Raw genomic sequence first — 12,521 nt, 5'->3', positions numbered from 1 at the left:
CTGTCACCCGAGAGCAGGACTTGGTAAACTGACTATGATATAAGGAATACTTTATTATCGCAGCCTTTAGGAGCCTGCAGGGGTTGAGCAGTGGAGCCTGCAGGGGTTGAGCAGTAGGATAGGTTTTGTCTGACGAGGGTGAGGGTCTTTCCAGATCTCCTAAGCATCCCATCATAAATGTGTTTCTCTGAACTTTGCAGGGTAAGAGCAAACCTGCTTTCAAATGTTACCCCATCATCCCTACTAATTTATCTGGAATCCCAGGGATCCCCTGGGATGCCACTGATAACGTATTCATCTTCCAATTGACCCCATGTCACATCCCGGTGCCCCCAACATTTTTCAGTTACCAGGGATATTTTTTGGGTGAGATCACAGCATGTGTAAAAAAAAAAAAAAAGACCACTAAGCTGCTGTAGTATTCCCTCATTAACATTCTGATACCCAGGTGAGGAAAGGGATTTTTTGGGAGGGGTTGATAAAAGAGATTGCTCAACTAGCTGCTTTCTCATGGTAGTGGGGGTGGGTAATTTGGACTGTGCTAACAGTCCAAGTAACTAACAACCATGTGTTAGCTAAACCCTCCTTTTATAATGTTGTTTACTGATCATTTTAATTGCTTTTTAAAGAAAATCCAAGGATCTGTCTGCATGTCTTAAGTTGGACCTGTTAAAATAACGTAATGTCATCTTGCTTCTAATAAATGATTTGGAGTCCTACGTTCAAATTGTTCTTTTGTTCACGGACTTGGCGTTTGTTTATTTATTTTATTGAATTTATTACTCGCCCAAACCCTTGGGTACCACGGCGATGTTACAGACAGCTTGGTTAAAAACATTTCTTAGAAATTGCCAATCGGGCGCAGTGCATGTGAATACAAGATAATCATACACAAAGACATTTAATGCAAGGCTACAGTACAGTGATATTTCCTGAAACATAGAAGGGGATTTTAGTCTTGGTTAAATAGCCACGTTTTCAGGGATTTCTTGAAGCCTGAGAACGTTTGCTCATTTTTGATGGGGAGGGGAAGAGTGTTCCAATATGTGGGTGCGAGGTATTGGAAACTACTGCCTCCTGCCTTGGTTGTCTTGTAGCGGGGATGGCTAGGAGTAGTTGACTGTTAGATCTGAGGGGCCTCTTTGATACTTTTTTGGTGATGGCGTGGTTGAGGTAGATGGGGACACAAGAGTGGATGCATTTGAATGTGACGCACAGGGCTTTGAATGTGACCCTGGCTTTGATGGGGAGCCAGTGATGGTTTCTTCTAATATTTGAGATGTGATCTGACTTCCTTAATCCAAGGGCCGCCCGAAGGGCTTTATTTTGAATAAGCTGTAGTTTGTTTAGATTGGCTTTTGAGGTACCCAGGTAGAGTACGTTGCAGTAGTCGAGCCTGGATAAGATTAAAGCTCTTGCCAGCGTGATACAGTTGGTGGGTGTCAAGAACTGGCGACTGAGAGCAATAAGTTTAGCGGTGTAGGAGGTAGAGGAAGAGAGGGCGTTAATGTGCTTGGTCATGGTGAGGTTGGCATCTAGGTAGACACCTAGTGTTTTTACTTGTTTGAGTACTGATATGTTTGTGCCATCGATGTTGATGGATGAGTAATCAGCATGTAATGCTTCTATTTTGGATTGGGAGCCCACAATGAGAACCTCAGTCTTCTCATCATTGAGACAGAGGCTATTTAGTGCCATCCAATTTTGGATTATGGCATATATTTTGTTGATAGTGTCGGTGTCTTGAGTGTAGTCTCCCGATAAAGGGATGAGGATCTGGGTGTCATCTGCAAAGTTGGTGTAGATGACACCCATGTCGTCTAGCGCTGAGAAAAGGAGTTTAGTGTATGCATTGTATAATGTTGGTGCGAGACAGGAACCTTGGGGGACACCAATGGGTACTATGATGGGGTTGGCGGCTTCTTTACCTATGGCGACCCTGGAGGTGCGGTCAGCAAGAAAAGATTTGATCCAGGTAGTAGCTTCGGTGGAGAAGTTGAAGTCTTTCGCTAGTGTGGCGCACAGTTTATTATGGTCTACTAAATCAAACGCTGCGGAGAGATCGAGTAGGAGAAGGATGCAGAGTTTTCCTGAGTCTCTGATGGTATCCATCTGGATTTTTAAGTCAAGGAGTGCCGTTTCTGTGCTATGGTTGGGGCGGAAGCCTGATTGCCTTGTGCCAAGGAGGTGGTTTTGTTCAAGGTGAGTTTGGACTTGGTTGTATGCTAATTTATCCAATATTTTGAGGAGAAATGGGACAGTTGTTATTGGCCTGTTATTAGTTAGGCACAGTAGGGTCTAGGGTAGGTTTTTTCAGGAGAGGGGTGACCCAGGCTTCTTTGATGCTAGCTGGTACTAGGTTAGTATTGAAGGATGCGTTCACGAAGTTGGTGATAATGGGGGTGAGGGTGTGGGCGCAGGATTTGACTACTGATGCGGGGACAGAATCTCCTTTGCAGTTGAAGGCTTTAAGTTTGGCGATGGTGTCAAACACTACATTTTGGGATACTGGTGTGAAATGGAATGGGGAGCTGGTGAATTCCTGATGTGGTCGATTTAGATTAAGGAGGGCATGTTTGTGGCTAGTGATTGTTTTTTGGATGTGATTTTTATTTGGAGTAGTTCAATTTTGGCTGTTAGTGCGTCTTGAATAGTGGTGCACCATTCCTTGCTGGGGGTGGTTGGGTTTATGGCTGGGGTAGGGTTTTCCAATTCTTTTAGAATGGCAAATAGTTCCTTGGTATCTGAGGTCGCATTGCTGATCCTATTATTATACGCATTAGATTTGTAGGTATTCATCTGTAATGGTTTTCTTAAAAGCAGAAACAAGTGTATGAAGGTCACCTACCAGCCCATATATTTATTGGTAGGTGGACACACATTTAATGGTAAACACAGATCAACTATACACTATTTCTTTGGCAACAGTGACTTTTTAGGAGCTCGGCCAACTTGTTCTTCCCAGTCTTCTGTATACCAGCACTTGGCTCTGAAAGATGCCTTTCAATTTCACCAGTAATAATTAAAATCGAAACAAGGGTTACACGTGTAGTCTAAAATGTGCAGTTTTGTACCCCATTATGAATCTAGAAAGAAAAAAATAATAATGAAGGATTGGGTGTGCATTTACAAAATGACAATCACCATCACAAAATAAGGAAATAAGGGGTTCATAGCTATACTGGTTTGCTACATTGGTTAATGCTACGATTACTTATCGGTAATCTTCATCACTCCAAGGCCACCTCTTTCACGTCAACGTACTTACTCACTGAAGGTGTTCTGCCTTCCGACAGAACACTTCCCCCCCGCCCCAACCAAAAGCACCACCTCCTCACAGCCTGGGGTATAACGCACTTGACCTGTTCCATAATCCTCCCGTCTAAAACAAAGGAACCGGGACGATCTTGCCACTCCACAGAAAGAGGTGGGTGTCAGTACTGTGACGAAGAAGAATAGGAGCAGGGGTAGTGAAGAGTATTGTAATAAATCCGAGCATTACCTCCATGTCCGTCTTCCTTGTCAAGGAACAGTACTTACTGTAGTATACCAAAGATCAAAGAACATCCACAACCTGCACATCGGGAGAATTTGTCATGGGATGGCCAATCACAGGCAATCGTCTCCCCCAAATTAACAAGTGTGGAGGACATCCTTCTCCGAAACCAACATGAAGGTCCCAAAAAGTCAGGCGCTATGAATAGACAATTATCCAGGCCGCTCAATAGGACTACTTCATGTAAGGCAAAGGCCATGGTCAGACCAAACCCATAAAATAGCATATGTCCTAGGAAAAAGGCATCCCAAGCCCTACTTCCAACTCAAGGATCCTCAAGGAGCCCCAAGGAACAAACCAGGAGGGCCAGGGGCCCAGCACTACATTCAGCAGAAGAGGGCCACAACCACACCTTTATTCCTAGTCAGAAGATCAGGACGAGCCCTCCAGAAAGACCCCTCATCACAGATTACATCTCCAATTACTGGCCTATAGTTGTCCAAGCGTGGGTCTGTCCAACTGCTGGAAAGGGTGAACTAGAGGAATTCAAAAGCGCTGCCAGAGTGCTATAGATCCAACTTAGCACCAGGGCAGAAACCTCCCAAAGAGGGCAGAAAATGAGGCTGGGGTTCCCCAAGACCCTGATCCTTACAAAGGGAACCTGGTCATCGGGGGGGCCAAGGTGGGTTGGGTGGGAGCCCACCATACGAGGGTGTCGAACTGAAACTTTCTACCCAGAGACTGTTGCCTCCCAACAGATCTAAGGTTTAGAGAGAAGGGGGACAGACTCATTCCAAGAATAGGCACACTAAAACCATGCAGGACACACTCCTGCAGCATACCCAGTGTGAGGTTGGCTTCACCACCAAAAATCAACTAAATAGTGTTTGAGGACTGACCCCCCCCCCCACCCTGCGCCAATGTTCACAATATGACACTACTGCATTCCAAAATGGACAAGCCAGATGCCTTCCGAAGTTGGGACCCAAAAGATGGTCAGTAGCACCCTTTTTCTTTACCATGGAGGAGGGATGGCAGGGAAGAGGGTCAGAAGAACCCAGATTGCCCTCCTAACCTATAGCAATGTCAGATCCCACAGAGGCTATAAATCAGGGGGCACGACTGGCTGCCCACATCTTAAATGGGCCTACTACCACGCAACCTATACACGCTCCATCTATTATCCAAGGTGAAGCAAGGACCTGGCACTTAGGCCACGTATAGACAGGATCCTAGACCCCCTCTTAGACAGTGAGTGCAACTATACACCAAGCACTCCTATAACCAGCGACTGTTTTGGCTCATGAGCAGCACTAGTCATGACCCACAGTAGTCTAATGTTGCTGCTGTACAGGCAGAGGGCTTCAAATCTCAGGTAGCACCTGAAAATCTGGGAGTAGCATAAGCCAACCTAAAGGATGCCCCTGAACGTAAGCAGATCCAGGCCAGTAATTTGTCTGAAAACAGCGACCCCACCCAATACCACTACCAGGCAGGACCAATCAAGCTGACGGTAAAACCAAATTTTAAGTCGCCAAACTAGCCCCCCACACCCTCATGCCCCCATCCAGCCAACGTGATACTTTGCATAAAGCCAGGAAACACACCATCTGGTCCAGCTAAGAGGCATCCCTGATCACTCAAAACTATCGCTGTCCAAACCAGAGATGGAGGGGAGCTGGTAAGCAAAAGGCGAAGGGCAGGGGGGGAGCCCAGAGAGCAGGGGACCAACCTGCTAATGTTGGCATGGCCAGCAAAGAGAAGGCATGCGCAGGCCATCCCCAAACAGGAACGAGGCACAGCTGGTATCTGACAAAAATACTGAAGGCACTTAACCCAGGTGAAAGCTAAAATAAAATGGTACGGCAGGATTTGATGAGCAGGAGCTAAAATCAGCTATGACTGCTCAGTAAGCAGGAGATACTGCTGGGGAACCAGGAGCGAGTGCACAGCAGTTCCACAAGAGATGCCAACTTTAACTGTTTGCCAATTATGTATGATACATTATGTTTGAATGTACCCCAATTATTTTTTATGAACATTCTCAAATGCTCAATGTTAAGGTCACATTTGCGTTTTTGTAAGATACCGGTTGGTCTGGGGATATAAAAGTAGCTGCTGATAGTTGTTGGTTTCAAGCCAACCAGGCTCTCCTGGGTTAGGAGCAGGAGCTATCCAGCTCCCATCAATTTCGAACCCTGAGCGGGATACAGCGCCCACACTGAATGTAAAAATGCATCTGATTGCAACGAAGTAGGACACACAATTTCAAGGTTCAGCCATGTGCGGGTACTCAACTCCCCTATGTGGGGATTATATGCCAATGCTCCTAGTACTGTGCTATGCAGGTTCCAAACAGCAGCCAAATACTAACATGGAAAGAAAAAAAAAATCCATTCAATGGAAATGTACAAGATTTTGTCACTGAAAAAGAATTGTATTACACAACGGTGCTTGTATCACATTCACCGTTTCCTTTGTAAGCATACAAAGTCAGCCTGATACCGAGGTCAGACATATTTCTGCAAGAAGAAAACTGATACACAAAAGCAGGCTTGCCCACCCCACACCAGACCTTATTCCAATCAGCAGGGCAGCCCGATAGAGAGCTAGATTCACTGATTACTTTCAGCTGTTAATGTCCCCAGGTTAATGTCCCCAGGTTTCCACAGTAAGCAGTGAAACAAGTTCATTCAGAACGACAGGCACTTCTGACAGCAGACACTCCCTCTCTTGCTAGGATCCCCACTTATGCCATAGAGAACCTACACCAGCTTCCTCATGTAGTCTAGATCAAGCTAGGCCAATGTCTAAACGAATACAGGTACAATAACAGATGAAGACAGCACAGAGAGAAACACCATCACGCCGGGCTGCCCATTACATTAGCCCTTTCTTTAAGGCAGCACCCAAATCACCACACGGTTAATGGAAGGGGTGAAGAGATACGGGATTCCTAGCTGCACGTCTAATGTGCTGTGGAAGGACTTACACTGGAAATGTCGCTCTCCTGCTAGGTCTGGGCATCCTACCATTAACCCCAGCAGTGGCAGCGCCCAGACCTATACCTACCCTCAAACGAATGGGAAGCACTGCCGAATTTGCAACGCAGCCTTGTTGGTTGCAAAACAGGAAACGGGTTGCCACCAGACCCCCATAAGCAGAATAGCGGCAACATAAAAAAGAACAAAAATGACACAGCGACTTCAATCTTATTCTCTCCTACTGACGGAGATCCCAAATATCCTAGGAGGTGGGGGTCTGCAATCAGCACACATCCCCATTCAGTGATCCTTTCTATAGTTGGGGGCAGAAGAGACTTTTGCCAGCAGCCCGTCTACTGTGCTGCATGAGGATACCCTGCAAGAAGCCTCGTCATTTGCAAACCTTATAGTGGTTAAGCGCCAGGCCCCATACACAGAATACAGCAAATGTCCAAAAGATAGAGAGAAAACAGGGTAAGAAGAGTCAGCCTTGCAGGTAAGAGGTGATCAGATATGCGTACTCCCTAAAAACAGGCAAATAGTACCATAAAATACAAATCGGGAGTAAATATACTCCCCAAAAAAAGAAATCAGAAATGACACAAATGTGCTTGTGCCCCTGCATTCACCCAAAACATCTACATAGTAATCTTTGGACCAGTAGTGCAGGTACGACCAGAGGAAGAAATATACTACAATTGCAGAAGAGATCAAATGTATCTTTTAATGTGAGTGAATAACTTGGTGCAAAGGTATTTCTCACAAAAACATTTCTTTTTTACAGATACAAATATTTTGAATCACTTTTAAAATGCTCCCATGAGGTACGGGACTGGTTTACTCCTTAAAAAATCAATTTAGTTCCAACTTAAAAAAAAAAATGGGGAGTAAAATATTCCCACTTCAAAATAGAATCTGAGGCACTGAGCACGGTCCAATTCTCCCCTACTCATTGTGGCCACGACGTTCCTTAAAGGATAGACTGCAAACCACAAATCCTCATGCAGCACAGCTTCCTTAAGGCATGGCCAAAGCATGGGCTTCAGTGACCCCCAGCACAGTTGACTTCTGTTGCTCTATCCCATTCACTTGCCCTTTGCAGGCCACAACCTGGGCACACTAGCGCGCAGCCCAGCTGAGATTCCCAGGGTGCCCCGTACCCACAATGCCTGGGGCTGCCCTACCCTCCCAAAGGCCAAGCCAAACAGAGGCTGATGGGGAAATTAAACAGCATTCTTAGAGCCACAAAGACCAGCAGTGGCATCAAAACTTCAGGAAAAGAAAAGACCAGCCCAGTTGGCCCCTCTAGTCTGAAGGACAGAAAGTAAACAGGTGCTTTAAACTCCACACTGTGATGAAGTGGGTCTTAAAAAAAAAAGATTTTGGGTGAAGGGTTCTGTCAGAAGGCCGATCACCGTCAATGACTACATTCTGTGACGAGTAGTAGGGGCACGGAGGCAAAGCCAGATTACAAGGACTTAACCTCTCTCGCCACATTCTCCACATCAACCTAGCCCTTTGCTACATCATCCTGGCTGGCTGATCCTTCTTGCGCTTTATGCCTGAAACTGTCCGACCCCTCAGATTGTCATGCATTCTGTATGACCACCCACACTACTCTACCATTTAGTCCCTTGGAATGCTTGATCCCTCCCTCCGCAACACCTCCGCCTATCCGCGAACCCTGTGACGTTTACGTTCTGGCATAATGATGCTCCCTTACATTCATTATCTGTATGTGTTCTCCCATCACGTCAACCATGACCTGTTTGCACAATACACCGTGAACTTACCTGTCCCCGCCACCCACCCTCCTCATTCGCTGTCATTCTCGCCAATAGGATGCCAGACTGCATCCCAGTCCCTTCCTTCTCCCCCCCCCACACACCTTAGACACGGCAGGTGTCCTCAGTTTCCCCCCGTCCAGCTTTCTTTCCTCACTTTTGCCCTCGCGCCCAGCCAGCACACCCGCCCATGTCAAATAAACCCACCATGGCCAAGATCGGGGTGTGCAATTATTCCCACTTACCTGGAACGGGTTATCCAGCTCCCCGTTACCGCCAAAGGGGTTCGGGTCTCTCTGAGCCATAGCAGCACCACCGTTCCCCTGTACCCCCCTTGCCTCTCTCCGGTAGTCCCGGCTTTCTTTACACTACCTCCGGCAATCCCGGGTTCCACTCCCCTCCTTCCCTAGAGTCACGAGGGGCCTGCCTGTATACTCCGCCCTCACCCGCCTATCACACCCGTCAAAGTAGGAGCCAATCCTAGCTCTGAGTTCCTAAGGCAGAGGCGGGCCCAGGTCCCAGAGTGATGACTAGAACGCGCACCCTAGTTCTACCCCTGCAGCAAGCTTGGATGGGCACTTACATCTGCGCGTGCGTAGTTCAGCAGTTCAGGATGTTGGAAATGATTTAATGTTTTTTTTTAAAAAATCATTATTAAAACATTCGACACGTACAGAAAAGCATACATACCAACTGCACACAATTTTGTCAATACACACTGACGTAGACTACTACCTTCAATTGTCCAATTATGTTGCAGTTCTACTCATTTCCTGATTGGTGTCGAGAATAATCTGGCGTGGTGGGGCAATCGTTGGAAACAAAAATGCGTGATTCTGACAGCTACAAGCTATTTAAAAAGAGAAGAAAGACTAGTCGTGCTCACGTGTCTGTTTACCAGTCAAGTGACTTTCATTAGCATTGTCGGGTGCTTGCAGTGCCTCTGCTAGTATTCACAAATATATTATTGACGGTAGTGTTTTTAGCACACTCAAAAGACATCAGTACTCTCAACTGACATTGATGAGGTCACTCAGTATCTTAATTCTGTCAAGACACAGAGGCTCGTATTATGCTTCTTTTCCTTTACTCATAACTCGAGCAGCATATCATATAACAGTTTCAAACTCATAAAAGAATAACTAATCCGAAACTGCATTTCCCATAAAGTCTTTTGCGTGTAGTTCATTCTTTTATGTCCATGAAAACAAAAACCACATGACTCTTTCCACCAGTCACAACATGCACTGTCCTTTATGTCTTTCCTCTTTCTTTGCATCTTGGTCAGCCAGTGTTACTTACTTTACTTTATTGAGTGATGTTTATGGTTTTATTCCTGCATTAAGCTTTGTGAAAGCGCAGAAAGGGCTAACGCACGCAGCGTTTAGGAGAGGTGGTGGAACATATCCGCAGGGAGTAGAAGATTCAAGTTATTTCGGAATGAGAAAGCAACGGGACAAATAGTTCCATCAAACGCATTACCACAGAGGGCACTGCAGTCACTGAAGTACGAGGAGCACGGCAATGATTCTTCAGGGTTCCGGTGCTCCTCGTCTATAACTTCTGTGACGGTTGAGAGACTTGCCCGCACTTCGGAGAACCAGTGATCTGTGTTACAAGTGATTGCGATTCCCCAACGTGCAATTTGAACGAGGGATTAAACATTTCTACAGCGAACGAATCAGAATGTTCAAAGTCGACAGGAATACACGTTTAAGAGCGTGTGAGAGCAGCGCATTAACGCTACAACAGAGTCACCTTGTAACCAAAGAAGGCATAACAGCCACTGAAGACTAAAAATACAGGCGTACAGCACGCCAAATAAAGACTACAATCTGTCCTAAAAATATTAAGACGGGTACAGGCCCAAGACTCCTGTGATTTTCATACAGAAGCATTAGTGTCCCCATAAATCTCAGCATGTCCAGCTTGAGCGAAAAGGGCAGGGCTCAAGTGAGCCAGAAAAGATTGCAACCTGGCATGGGGGAGATATTGCAACACTCCCTGAGTATCACGATGGGACACAGTTCCTAACAGCTGGCAGTCATGGAGGACTGGTTAAAGTTCTCCAGAGGAATGGAGTAGCTGATGGGGATAAGTGGTACAGGAATGGAGAAAGGGGGAAGGAAGAAAGCCTGCAAGGCCAAGAAAGCCAAGACCCCCACAGGCTCGCCACTGAAAAGAAATGGCAAGAGAAAGGCTATAAGCCAAAAAAATAAAAGAACGCAAATGGCGTGATGACACCTCCGACAGCTCAGAGGGGTATGACGAAGATGATTGGGGGAGCCCATCATTGGAGGAAGAGGTAGAAGTTATATCCTCGGAAGAAGAGGAAGACAGAGCTTCTAAGAAAAAGAGAACAGAGGTCAAAGAGGAGGAGGCCGGGGACGAAATTGACCCGGACGCACTAATACACCCTAGGTCCTCCAAATGGGAACCGCCGACCAAGATTGCGGTATATATAAAAAAGAGACTGCAAACACTGCTGACAAAAGAAGCCAGAAACAAATTGAGGGTGTAATGCCCAAGGCCACACCTGTCGGAAGGGATTGCAGAGACCCTGGACATTGATGATCACATGGTCACATTCATGAGGAGGTATGTGAATGATATAAAGGAAGGATTAGACAGATCCTGGCGTTCATGTCAAGATAAAATGTTAGATGTGGTCGGACCACTTTCAAACATAATGGAGATGGCAGAAGAGGCAAAGGGTAACAATGAACCTATTGACCCAACTATTTTATTGGGTTGGCCCAGAAGGATATATGTCTACTGGGGAATGCTAACAGCGTGATTATGGAGGAGAGAAGAAGGATAATCCTGGTCAAGATTGACCCCAAACTTAGTGAGTTGGCCACAGCAGAGGCAGCAGCTTTGGCGAAAGGAAAGCTCTTTGGAGATACCTTTATAAAAGAATTGACCAAATTCCCTAACTCATATGCGGCGATAGACAAAGCTCAAGCCTCTTTGAAAAGAGTTTTTGGAAGACAGGTTTTCGGCACGGCTGGTAGAGGCAGGGGCCAGTCCGCCAGCCGTTTCATAACTTCCAAACTGACAGATACTACTGGAAGCAAGATGAAAGGAAACCAAACCCATTGTTCCAGTCAAGAAGAAGAGGAAGAGGGCGGAGACACTCTGAAAATCAGCACCAACCTAACTCAGGTGAGAATGAACGCACAAGTGCAAAAAATACAAACACAGATTCCCGCAGCAGGGGGGAGAGTTGCAAAATGGGCAGAGAGATGGAGATTGATTTCTACAGATGCTTGGGTGCTAGACACCATACAGGGATTCCACATAGATTGGCTAAGTTTAGCAAAACAAGAGAAATGGCCAGAGCCATTAATGCTCAGCACCGCAGACAGAGAGTTACTGGATACAGAGATAAGGGATCTGGCACGGAAAGAGGCTATAAAACAGGTAGTAGACACTGGGGACAGCTTCATAAGCAACATGTTTATAGTGAGAGTACCGCCATAAGACAAGGGCGATAATAAACTTAAGAGAACTAAATACGTTGATAGTCTACAGACATTTCAAAATGGAGGGCATACACCTCCTGAGAGACATTTTACAACAAGGGGAATGGCTGGCGAACAGATCTCAAAGATGCTTACTTGACCATTCCTGTGGCAGCGGAACAGATGAGGTTTCTGACGTTTCGCTGGCAGGGACAGATTTGGGAATTCACCTGCCTACCATTTGGTCTAGCATTGGCCCCTTGGTGCTTCATGAAAGTGATGAAACGGCTAGTGACTTTCCTCAGAGAAAGAGGGATCAGACTAATCATTTACCTGGATGACATTTGCATAATGTGCCAGGACAAAACACTGATCAAGGAACAGTTAGAGGTGACTATAGATCTGTTACAACAACTGGGCTTCTTAATATACTGGGAGAAATCAAGTCTGCAGGCAGAGCAGAGCACATAGTTTCTGGGCTTCAGATTAGACACAGTGCAGGGAACGTAAAACCTCCTTCTGAACGGTTCCATCTGTTAACATCCCTGCAAAAATATTGCCATACAAAAATATTGCCATATTGTTGCGGCGATATTAAGGCATGGAACCTGCGGGGGACACCCCTGCAATCCCTGCATTATTTTTAAAGGAGTGGGGGACACCCTGCAACCCCTGCTCCTAAAAACCCCAAAAATTATCCCCCCCAAAAATATCGCCTATGGCCATTCCAGACGACCATATATACGGCGATATTTTTGGTGGGGATAATGTGTAGTGATACCCTCTGAACAAG

General features: G+C 46.0%; 1 protein-coding gene across 2 annotated transcripts in view; it reads right to left on the bottom strand.

The window, feature by feature from the left end:
- SCAMP3 (secretory carrier membrane protein 3) overlaps window positions 1-9,116 on the bottom strand; it is a 162,580-nt gene extending 153,464 nt beyond the window's left edge. The window contains exon 1 of one of the 2 annotated variants that reach the window (XM_069650106.1): window positions 9,000-9,116. Coding sequence is in view for 1 of the 2 variants with exons in the window: in XM_069650105.1 (XP_069506206.1) it covers window positions 8,510-8,569 (60 nt within the window). In the remaining variant the exon portion in view is untranslated. Of the gene's footprint in view, window positions 1-8,509; window positions 8,720-8,999 lie in introns of those variants that run through there. The other variant, XM_069650105.1, reaches the window with a different exon arrangement.
- Between the last annotated feature and the right edge of the window lie 3,405 nt (window positions 9,117-12,521).

This window comes from Ambystoma mexicanum, chromosome 1p (assembly GCF_040938575.1).
Source record: "Ambystoma mexicanum isolate Mex_15411 chromosome 1p, UKY_AmexF1_1, whole genome shotgun sequence".
NCBI lineage: Eukaryota > Metazoa > Chordata > Amphibia > Caudata > Ambystomatidae > Ambystoma > Ambystoma mexicanum.
This window is presented reverse-complemented; position numbering and strand designations above follow the sequence as displayed.